The sequence below is a fragment of the Triticum aestivum genome, chromosome 5D (genome assembly GCF_018294505.1).
Source record: "Triticum aestivum cultivar Chinese Spring chromosome 5D, IWGSC CS RefSeq v2.1, whole genome shotgun sequence".
NCBI lineage: Eukaryota > Viridiplantae > Streptophyta > Magnoliopsida > Poales > Poaceae > Triticum > Triticum aestivum.
This window is the reverse complement of record NC_057808.1, coordinates 541,041,791-541,053,330: the sequence shown is the minus strand read 5'-3', so window position 1 is coordinate 541,053,330 and position 11,540 is coordinate 541,041,791. Positions and strand designations below refer to the sequence as shown.

Genomic DNA, 11,540 nt, shown 5'->3' with positions numbered 1-11,540 from the left:
ATGTGATGACTCCACCATTGACAGGCAAGTCCAACCAGCCTTGCCGGCCAACATCCCTATATATTTTGAATCCGGGAAGAAAAAGAGTAGATTATGACTGATAATCACCGTCCATTACGTACGTCTTGCAAGCGAATGATGGTCTACAGTAACGCCATGCATATACAAGAGCGAGTACAGTACCTTTAACCTGTCAGGTAATCAAGGTCATCAATTGGCCGCGGCGAGGCATGCAGCTGCAAAGTATACTAGCCTTAAAGATTAAGGGTCGCTAGCCCGAGCATATATAATTGCACTGGATCTTTGTCGGTCTTAGTGACCGGCCTAGACGATCGATCCTACTGCTAGGTAGGTCCCGGCGCATGCATCATGTCTAAACCTGATGTCCCATTGGCCATCATGCAGCAGCAAAGCTTTTGATCGACGGTGATTAACTACCTTTTCTCTAGTTAGTTTATTCGGCGAGAACCATCCATCTGGCCAATGGAGCAAGACGCACTTTTTGGGCACTGATCTCATCTTGCTGGTTAGTTAGCGATTACTATAGCCAGCGAGGTACATTACATACACTGACGGAAGAAGAATCATTAACCATCTTTCTTTTTTTTGAGAATCATTAGGCAGCTTGATTGATTGGAACCTGCCTCTGTCTAATTGCAAAGCTCCGTCACAGCAGACAAGGAGGCAGGCAGGCGATGCAGCCCCCAAACACAAGAGAAGGCCGGTGCACATGCGTCAACCAACGGTTATTTTTCTCTGTAGATCAGACCAAAGTGAAGGGCGGCAATCATTGAAGGGTAAAAAAAAAAGAAACTAATAGTAGGAGCTTGTAGTTGTATAGCATGGACCATGGAGCCTTGTGGAGGCAAATGCATGCACATGGACTACTCAAATCCAGATCCTGACAAGAACCAAGGTAGTATGAGATGTCTTTATTATTAATACCCCAGGCCGCCCAGAATATTTATAAAAGAGGTAAGTATTTTTGATTATCCAGGATTAGGCTTTGATCAGCAACCGACACACACAAATTCCTTTGGTCATGCCTGCTGGTATCTTTGGCTGTCCTATTGGATTCGATGATACCAACTGAACCACTGATCACTAGTGTGTATATTCTCCATGTTCTAACTGCTACCGACGGATGTACTACCTGATCGATGCTCCTACATTTAATTTTAGTCCTCTTTCGTTGATTACCTCTAAGGCAGGGAAGATGCAACTAGTAGTAACTAACTACTGGAACACTCAGGGCGTACGTACAGCAACTGTAGTTGCATGATCATTATGGCAATGCACCAATAATTCTGAATCTAGCTTGGGTGAGAAGAGCGTCCCCTAATAAGTAGCCACAAATGTACAGCAGGATCACATCAGTGTCTGTCACCTGCATGAAAAGACAGAGAGAGTCGATGGGGATCGGCGAGATGCATGCATCTCCTGGACAATGAATGACATGCTAACTCATGATTAACTCAGAGCTGGCTACCTACCTACCTGATCCCATCTGAATGTTTGGGTCGGGCAAAAAATGAACTCAGGTTAGGTCTTTATATGTAGACTGAACTGGAGCTAACCTGTGCTCGAACGAGCAGGGAAGATCGACGTAAATGAAGGAAGAAGATAAGGATCAGAGGAGCTGTTGATTGATTGAAGGCAATAATACAGTCTACGGAGCAAGCAGTGAGTGTGTCATGCCATGCACATGGCTGCATGTGTATACATGAGCTCATGCAGTACGTGTGTGTGGTGAGACCTGGACTGATCCGAAAAGTTTGGACCCAGCTGGGTCTACTCATCCACTCTCTGCTGGGCACTGCACCGTATGACATTTGCAATAGTGTTTGGCTGGCCAGTGAAAGATGAAAGGCGACCAAATGATTTTTCAGTGACCGCACATCTATGTGATGGTTATGGGATCAAGGCATCTCCAATGCGGACCATCGAACTTTCGCTCGCAAATGTCCACGGACATCTGGTTGGGCGGAGGCCCTCCAACCAGTGTGAGTAGCAAATGCCGATCCTTGCCCTTGCCCTCAACCTAGGCACACGGGTGGCCGGTGCAAGCCCTCCGACGGTTGGATCAACATCATCGTCGCCACCGGCTTCAACATTAACGGTCTTGGCGGAATGGGGAATGGCTGCTTACTTGCTTTGTCCATTCAACTTGAACCAACAATGCATCAGCTTGAATGGCTTGCCCTCGGCCTTGCGGTACAAGGCGGAGGCCCGTTTGGCTAGCAAAGCAAGACAACGAAATGATCAACAAGCTGCAACATAGAGCTGATCAATCCAATTACCAACACATAAAGCATGAAGAAAGAGAAACTTACGAGCTCCAGTAGTGACATGCCACTTGGCCATTGGTTTTGTTTTACGCGCCACTATATTTGTTTTCACACTTTGCCAAAAAGCCGAGCCCTTTTGCTCTGTGCCTTGAAACGAATCAACACTCGTGGCCAATCATGCCTCACACAACAATCCGTCCTCTTTGTTCAAGAACGACGAACCTCTCTTCTTCTTTGCGTCTGTATCGAGTATGCGGCTCCAACTGCGGCGAGTAGTTGCCCTCAAATTTTTCGTCCTCGCGGGCGCCCCCATTGTGGATCATGTTCACCATCGCCTCATCGGTGGCCTCCTTCCAGCTTGGGGGAGGCATTCTTCCGAACAGTGATCGAGGAGCGCCGGACGAGGGCTCTTCGGACGGAAACCGTGGGCGGACGAGCTATGGCCACTGTGACTCCATGAACAAGTACTTAGTGTTGAGGTCGACGACATACGACACGTGTTGTTCTCTAGGCGCTCCCTCCGATTTTTTTTATTTTTCCGCACGCGTTTTCGGCTTTTTAGATGGTTTTTTTCCGGTTTGTCACCGGTCTTTTCTAGGTTTTCGACATTTTGTTTTGGAAAAAAATTCTTTTTTATATGAAAAACACATTTTTCTTTTTTTCTTCCGTGAGAGGTATGGCTTTGCTTTCGCGAGAGACACGATTTTGCTTTCACGAGAGGCACAACCGTGCCTCTCGGAAACGAAAAAAAGACGCATTTTATATCTTTTTTTTCCGCGAGTGCCTCTCGGAAACGAAAAAACCCGTGTTTTTTCTTTTTTCCGTGAGAGGCATGATTTTGCTTCCGCGAGAGGAAACGGAAAAAGGTGTCTGGATATTCATCGGTGTCACGTCTCTCTGTGGGCTGTATTAATTTTTTATGGCATGGGCTGTATTGGTCCTATTTGTTTTTTTTAGGGGTGACAAAGGGCTGGATCTAGACCACTGGGCATGGTTCTATGCGGGCCGTTGCCCGAGGCCGGCCTCAACTCGCCCATTGGGCCTGGTTCTCCGAGAAAATGGCAACTGATTCACAAAACCCTAGTAAGCCCTCCCCTGTTTTGCTAAAAAAAAAAGTGAGCCCTCCCCGCCCCCGCCGCGCGCACGACCAATCCCATCCCCGGCTAGGCGAGAGAGCAGCCAACCGTCTCCGGCGCCGGCGGCAGGCGAGGATGGGTCGCGACAAGTCCCGGAGGCTCTCGGGCAGCCGAGACTTCCGGCAGCGGCTGGTGCTGGCGACGCTGACCTCCACCCCGATCACCATCAGGGACATCCGCGCCGGCGAGGGGGGCCTCTGCCCGCACGAGATGTCCCTCCTCCGCCTCCTCGACAAGGTCTCGGACCAGCACGTCATCGACGTCAACGACACAGGCAAGGCCGCGCCGGCCCGTGGCTTCTTCGATTTGGGATGGTGGCTAATTGTGGTGGGTTCGTTCGTGGGCAGGGACGAAGGTCGGGTACAAGCCCGGGGTGATCGTCGGCGGGAAGGGCCTGGAGCACGACTGCGGGGTGCACCGCGGGATCGGCTACTTCATCGAGCCGCTCCTTCTGCTCGGCCTCTTCGCCAGGTCGCCCTTGTCCGTTCGGCTCAAAGGTGAAGAGCGTTTGCTTACCCTGTTTCTGCTTGAGGTCAATTGATTCGATTGCCATGTTTTCTATGGAACTCCGGAATTGCGATACAATTGTAGCCAGAGGTTGTGCGATTAGGTTGTTCTAGAATTGTTAGTCAGTCTGATGCATTGTTGGGTTCAATGGGTTGTTTCAGTTGGTGTATATGTGACTTACGTGAGTGGACTCTGTTCTGATGTGGATTGTTTTCACAAAGGTGGTTTTATTGGGGTTTGGTTAATTTGGCTGAATTCACTGTCGCCGAGTAAGCAAACCTTCTTAGCTCTTTCCCATGAACTCATGATCCTTGTGGCCATTTATTTTCCCTAATGAAGATGCTCTGTTAACATCAGGCTTCACAAGCTTTCATAAGCCAACATCTGCAAAGGACTAAATAAAATACTCCCTCTGGTCCATATTAATTGTATTACAATATTGTACTAAATCCATGACAATTAATTTGGATTGGAGGGAGTAATACTTCTTTAGTTCTGCACAAGATTGATGGTCATTGTTGTTACTGATCATACAAGCACCTTTACGGAGTCTAAATTTGATGCCATGCTTGTAGGAATCACAATTTCTCTAGAAGGTTGATGGCCATCGCCGTTACTGATCATACAACGTCTTTTGCTTCTGAATTTAGTATGTGATGCCATTGTTTTTAGGAATCACAAATGATACAAAGGACCCTTCTGTGGATACTTTCCGGATGGTTACGTTGCATATGCTCAAGCACTTTGGCGTTCCTCTTGAGGGGCTGGAGCTCAAAATCGAAAGCCGGGGATCTCCTCCTCGTGGTGGTGGTGAAGTGCTTCTCTGAGTTCCCAATATAAACAGTACACTAAAGGTGTGTTGGAGCTTACTTCTGCTCACGTTTCATGATTTCTGTTGACATTCCCGTTCTAATATCAAGTGTTTTTGCAGGCAGTTAATTGGATTGATGAAGGAATGGTAAAGAGGATAAGAGGTGTAGCATTCTCAACGAATGTATCTCCACAGATTGTAACCCGTATCTTCTATGCTGCACGTGGACTCTTCAATAAGTTCATTCCGGATGTTCATATCTTCACCGACAGTAGAGCTGGTGGTTTGTACGTTTCCAGCTTGAAGTAGAACCTGTTGAATATTATTAGTGACACACCGCTGTTCAAAAATTTAAATGTATTCATCTTTTGTCAGGTCAGCAGGCTGTGGCGTATCTGTAGTTGCTGAGACCACAACAGGCTGTCTGATTTCTGCAGATGCTACTGTGAGTTATCCCAATGTTGATGAAATGAGTGAACAATCTGAGAAGCCTGAGATAATGTCTCCAGAGGATCTTGGTGAGCAAGTTGCATCGATGCTGCTAGAAGAGGTGGCTCAAGGAGGAGTTGTTGACTCAACACACCAGGTCTGGTATTTCATTCCAGTTTATTCCTTTCTTATATTATTTAGCAGGCTGGTGGCAGATATTTTTATATTGTGTCTGATAATTTGTGTTTTCTTTACACGCCTCTCGTATGATTCACAATCACTACTGTGTTTTTTTGTCTACTCTGAAGCACTTGGACCGTTCTGCAACAATAATGGTCATTTATTTTGGCTGATGATGTTGTAGGAAGATAAATCGGCAATTCTAGCACTTTTTCCCCCTCGAGAACACAGCAGGGGGGAATCCTTTCTTCCATTGTATTAACTCAAAAGCCAGCCACGAAAGCTGGATAAGAATTACAAATTCAAACTGAACATAGTAAGCATGGATGTAGTCTGTTAGAATGATTGTTTTATGCATGTTCTTCTGCCAACCTAGTCCTTGGTTCATTTTGGCAAGATGATGTCTGAGGCCGTGTCTGCCTTTCCTTCTATGGCTCTTTTTGAATCTTGCTTCAAAATGCTTCTTCTGTTAAGTCACATGATGTTTCTCTTGTAAACAACTTGCAGGGCCTTCTGTTCATGCTGTGCGCTCTATGCCCGCCCGATGTGTCAAAGGTTCGCGTGGGACAGCTGACACCGCGCGCCATAGAATCACTTCGAAACATCAAGGAGTTCCTTGATGTCAAGTTCATCATCAAGCCCGACCCAAACTCAAACACGGTCACTCTAAAATGTGTTGGTGCAGGAGTGAAGAATCTTGCTCGGAAGATTTCATAAACAGAACCATCATGAACCTCATCTAGGATGGAAAACAGTGTTTTGGAACCGCAACACGAGAATCTTCCCCGTAGTAGTTTTGATGTAAGCTAGTTGATCCAGAATGGATCTGCCTATAGAGTACCCTCAATTGTATATCGTAGATCTAACAGAGCAACTACTTCTGTTTCCTGAGAAAACATGGGTGTGAGCTTCACATTGAGATTTCTGGTATTTGGTGTTAGCATTCAGCATGCACACATTTTGGTGCGCTTTTACTTCTTACTTCTTACTAGCCTGGAACATCTAGCAACCTGTGACTACAAATCGCGCATGCCATTGTACTAAGTGTCAAAAGGTCCGAAAGGTAATGGAAAAGAAGATGAAGCTAGCAAGAAGATCATCTGATATCATATCATATTTCATAGAGAATGAACTCCATACTCACCTAACACACATTTCATAGCTATAAGCAACATTCTGCTCAGCTCAGTCCATTATACACACACACACACAGGCACAAAATTATCCCTCTGAATTCATTTATCCACCTCTGTACACAAGTGAATATCATGTCAACAAGAGGAGCACATCAGCACATGGATGCTACACCTTCACCTTGACATAAGCAAAGGTGAACATCCAGATCAGAGACATGACCCAGCTGCAGTTCAGGGAGGCGGCGCCGCTGCTGGTGTCGGAGAAGCCCGCCGGGTTGCCCGGGCCGTACATCGAGGTCCCGCCGGGGTAGTTGTTCGCGTTCAGCACCGTCGAGCCTGACCCTCCACTGCTGACCGCCGGTCCCGTCCCCGTCGTGGTGCCCACCGGCCCGAAGCTTGGCGTCACGCCCACCGGCCCTGTGGTGCCGGTCACTGCCGGGTTGTAGCCGGCGGCAGAACTGCACATGCCGCAATTGCATGATCAGCTTAGCATAAGAACTTAAGAAGTGTAAGAATTCGACTGTTTGATTTGAAATTCTTGACAAGATCATGTGTTCTAGAGACATGTCTTGAACAAAGTTGTTCATTCTTACCCTGAACCTGACGATGTCTGGAACATGCAAGTTCCTGAACCTGAATAATTCAGCAGCTCGTCAGTGATTATCAGAAGGCGTTGCTAACAGTTTCAGAGTTAGCTGAAGAAGATCAAGTGATGGAGTGGGAGTGAGGGTTTGGTTACTTGGGTTGGTGGCGACGAGCATGCCGGCGCCGCCGAAGTCGCAGCTGGCCGGCGAGGGGCTGCGCTGGTAGTAGGCGTTGAAGGCGTAGGAGGCGTGCGCCTGGATCGTGTTGGGGTTGTAGCAGCTGCCCATGGGCTGCAGCGCCGAGCAGTCGGCGCCGCCCATGCCGCACGCGAAGTCCAGCCCGTCCTGCAGCGCCGCCTCCGTCACCCCGGCCTTGGCCACGCACCACGTGGACTGCCCTGTCCCGGCCCCCGCCGCCGGCTGCACTGTGGTCGGCGTCGGCACCGTCGTCGCCGGCGCCTGGTACACCGGGGTCGTCGGCGCGCTCCCGACGGCGACGCCGCCACCGGCACCCCCGCCCGGGTACATAGTGGCCGGGTTGGTGATTGGCGACGTGCCGGGGACCGGCGTCGGCGTCGTGGCCGGGTTGGTGACCGGGGCGGTGAACGGCGCCGGCATCGTAGGCGCGGCGACCGGGTTCGTGAACGGCGCCGGCATCGTCGTCGGGTCGGGCGTGGCCGACGGCTCCGGGTACAGCGGCGGGAGGTTGGGGTTGGTGGGGAACCCGGTGCCCGTGCCCGGGTTGGTCGCCGGCACGGTGACGATGCCGCCCGGGGACGCCGGGTTCGTCGCCGGCACCGTCACCGGGTTCGTCACCGGCGCGAACACGTCTCGAGCCGTCGTCTCCCTGGCTCCCCCAAGGAGCTCCCGCCGGCGCCGCGAATTACTCGAGACGTCGACAACACGACCCATGAAGCTCTCCCTGCCCAACGACCCGTCCTCGGCGCCGGCGGCTACCGTCACGCCGGGCACGGTCTTCCTGGCCTGCGCCGAGCCGTGCGAGAGCAGGAGCATACACAAAACCAAGCTGAGAGCCGGAGCCTCCATTGATGGAGCAATCGGCAATGGTTGCTTGCTGACTAGGCTATGGAGGAAACGGAGCTGGAAATGCGAGGAGAAAGGAGCTAGTTCACCAAAGGCGAAATTTAAAGGCTGGACGTGCGTGATACAAAGCGGAAAAAGCACGAGCAATAGGGGAGAAAAAAAGGCGGCAAAGCGGATCGTAATTCGTTTCAGATTATAATAGTTGCAATTTGAAAATGCAATGCAATGCATGATGCTCCTTTTCTCTTTCTGCTTTGAAACAGCATTTCAATTTTCAAATACAGGTGCACATCCTCTGCTGTCGAGAAAAAGAAGAAAGATGTACCTGGTGCTGAATAACATAAAATTTCAATGTTATCTTGTCACTTTGATCATTCTCATTTCAGTCGCAGAAGATGCACAAAAGAGTTTGTGCCGACGATTCGACGAAATACGGCGAAAAGGAATTTATGTATATTGCATCATGACACTTGAGAATGCTGATTCAGACAGGGGTGGCAATGGCAATATGGCATCCCTGATTGGTTTGTTTTCATCAGGAGAAAAGCATACGTGTAGAAGGTGGTGATAGTGTGATGTAACTGCACACACACTGGCAAGCGACAGTCATTTGCTTGCTGTTCTTGTCAGCAGACAGTCACACAAAAGGGAAAAATGCTTTGCTCTCCACAGAGGTTTTCAGGTCCAATCGACGACAAAGGTGCTTTCTCTGTGTGGTGACTGTCTCTCACACACAAAAATGGCCCTGATCTAGTAGTCTTGCACTGATGATCACTGTGTGTCCATGTCAGTCATCCTCAATCCAATCCAATCCAAGTAGACTTGCTGTTCTGGTAGTGGTAGACTTGGCTCTGAAGAAGAAGAAATTTCAGTGTTTGGACGAGATGGGGCATAGCAGATGGGCTCCAAAAAGGCTGCTCTTGGTTGCTCATGCCATGTGCATGCACCAGCTAGCACCTCAAGGAGTGGATTCTTGCTTAATTTGCACCATTGCTCTCTGGAATCACTTTGTGTCAGCAGATGTGTGTGTGCATCTCTCTAGCCAGAGTGGGTTCTTGCCGTTTCCCTTTTACGAAACGGCCGCGGCGAGCTATTTGTGGCCAAAGATGAGAGTGCAAAGATCAGACAGAGAATTACATGTACTCCCTCTGTAAAGAATATAAGATCGTTTATAGATCACTAATAGAGGGAATAAGAATTAATTACACGGATTAGATGCTAGAATCCACTGGACCAATGCAGGTATGAAGCTGCCGTGGCTTTCTGAACCCTGAACTGTGAGGCAACAGGAATCTGCCAGGATCAGAGGATTCAGTACATTCTGTTGCGTTCCTTGTTGGTTGCCAGAATCGGCAAGCAGCGCTACCTACCTGGCTACATCAGCAGGATGCAGGCCGGTTGCATTCCATTTCCTCCTCATATCTCCACCTGAAAGATTTTTTTCTGAAATTTAACCATGAACATAATTTATATATGAAAATTTAGTTCTGTCATGATAGCTCTTGAGACACATCATTTTGACCGGGAAAATCAAGGGGGGCGGATCGTAGGGCTTTGGCTGCTAGATTTGTTTTGTGAGTGCTATCAAGTTGCGATCTTCGGCCGATGGAGCCTACCCCTCTTCTTTCTGAAGCTAGGATTAGGATCGATCTGACCCTGCATATGCTTTTTGTTAGCACGCAATGCTAACAGTGCCGGCCATTAAAGTCCTTCTGGCCACACCGGATGGAAGCACTCGCATTGCTTATCAACATTTTATCGGGGGCCACTTTCGATCGATTCGCGTGAAAGTCGTCGAACGAATTCATCGGCGGCGATAATCTTTTTCGTAGTCTATCGTCATAGATAGGGTTGTGATATTATTAACCATACGCAGCGCACATGTCTATGTGGAGTTGTCACTTTGCTGATGACAACAAAGGTGCTGATTGGAGAACTTTGCAGTGTTTCCTTTGATATAATTCTTTAGGTGATTTTTCGGTAGAGAATAGAGTACACAGTTTCTCTCTTGGCCCACTCTGGTATATGCTACATTGCCATATAGGTAACTTGATCATCAAAGAAACACATCATGAGATCGATCGCATCAACATGTGCTTGGCTGAGTTTTCCTTGTATAAAGCAACTAACCAAGGAAGGACAAAGGTTCCATTTCTGCATGCTTATGTTAATTATATAAAAAGAATTAGAGAATACACAAATTATAAAAAATTATGACCATTAACAATACAAAACATATACCATATAAAAATATTTCATGATGAATCTGGTACAGATATGGTATTGTAGATGTTGACTTTCCTTACAAAGTTGATCAAAGTGTAGAAAGTTTAACTCAGGACAAACCTTATACGCAGTTTAATTTGGTATAAAGAATGAAGCACATGTTTGACGGATAGGGATAATTAGAGCAACCCTGGCAAAGCCGCAAAAGGCCTCAAATTGCATAATAACCGTCAATATGGAGGCAGAGGGCTAAAAAAACATTCTAGCAAAGTCGCTATCCACCCCTAATTGCTATAGTTTTTGGAGCTCCCTCCATATGTGGCCCATCCACATTTGGAGGACGTGGAGACCTTGTTTGGAGCTTGTTCTAAACCCAACTGCCAGCACGAGAGGGAGGTTTTAGTTTCTTCTTTCTCAGGCCACAAGCCGGATTTGAAGCAGTAGGGCCTCACACACCATCGCAAGGCAATCACCCTGTTATTATGGCGCGACCGCACCATGAGATTCCCATGGTTGCCGGTTGGATGGCTGCCACGCGATAATATATCTTAGCTTGCGTGTGAGCAGCCCGGGAGTAGGGTTGTGAGTGGGACCACGTTTCTCACTAGGAAGCATGCCCCTTCATGGCCTCCCGCCTCCCCAACTGCCCTTTTAATGGCGCTCGAGGCTGCCTATAAAAGGCGGCCACCCTCCCCTCTTTCCATATAAATTGCCCTCTCACCTACGTCTAACCCACCCCTTCCTCTCCAATGGTGCAGTGGAAAGACCTATCCCTTCTTTGGCTTTGGAGATGAGGTGGAGGAGAAGATGTCGGTAGATTAGTTTGGCCCGTACTAGGAGCAGATGGAAGTGGCCCTTGTCGAGCTCAAAGGATAAGGCGGAAAGGGAGCGGCGGATCTGGGACCGCGCGCTCGCCCCCACCCCCCTCCCCACATCACCGCCGACGCATGGCCAGTCTGGGGCACGGCCGCCGAGGTGCATTTCCAGGCCATTGAGGACCACATTGCAGCATTCGTGCTCGAACCCCACCCCACCCCCGCCGGCCATGGCCGCGGTGGCGGTGGCCGCAACTATTAGCTACTTAGTTTATACTTTAACTAATTATTAGTTGGTCTATCATGTAAAAGTCGCACTGTGACTATTTGCTGCCCAGATTAATCGGAATGAAATCGAATTGAATCAAATGTGTTCTGAATTTT

The 11,540-nt window shown here is 48.5% G+C and overlaps 1 protein-coding gene and 1 pseudogene across 1 annotated transcript; one reads left to right on the top strand and one right to left on the bottom strand.

Moving 5' to 3' along the window:
- The first annotated feature begins 3,391 nt into the window (after window positions 1-3,391).
- On the top strand, window positions 3,392-6,281 carry LOC123123637 (probable RNA 3'-terminal phosphate cyclase-like protein; annotated as a pseudogene).
- A 149-nt stretch (window positions 6,282-6,430) lies between these two features.
- LOC123123636 (mucin-5AC) lies at window positions 6,431-8,196 on the bottom strand. Its single transcript, XM_044544183.1, has 3 exons — window positions 7,227-8,196; window positions 7,081-7,120; window positions 6,431-6,945 (listed from the first exon to the last, which is right to left on the bottom strand). The coding sequence occupies exons 1-3, from the start codon at window positions 8,116-8,118 to the stop codon at window positions 6,654-6,656; spliced, it is 1,224 nt and encodes a 407-aa protein (XP_044400118.1). The 5' UTR covers window positions 8,119-8,196; the 3' UTR covers window positions 6,431-6,653.
- Between the last annotated feature and the right edge of the window lie 3,344 nt (window positions 8,197-11,540).

What these genes read in the sequence shown, in the direction of transcription:
- LOC123123636 (XM_044544183.1), bottom strand. Translation starts at nt 8,118, where the DNA reads ATGGAGGCTCCGGCTCTCAGCTTGGTTTTGTGTATGCTCCTGCTCTCG. An exon ending in GCTCGTCGCCACCAACCCAA is followed by an intron (nt 7,121 to 7,226) that starts GTAACCAAACCC and finishes TGAATTATTCAG; the next exon opens with GTTCAGGAACTTGCATGTTC. An exon ending in CAGACATCGTCAGGTTCAGG is followed by an intron (nt 6,946 to 7,080) that starts GTAAGAATGAAC and finishes CGGCATGTGCAG; the next exon opens with TTCTGCCGCCGGCTACAACC.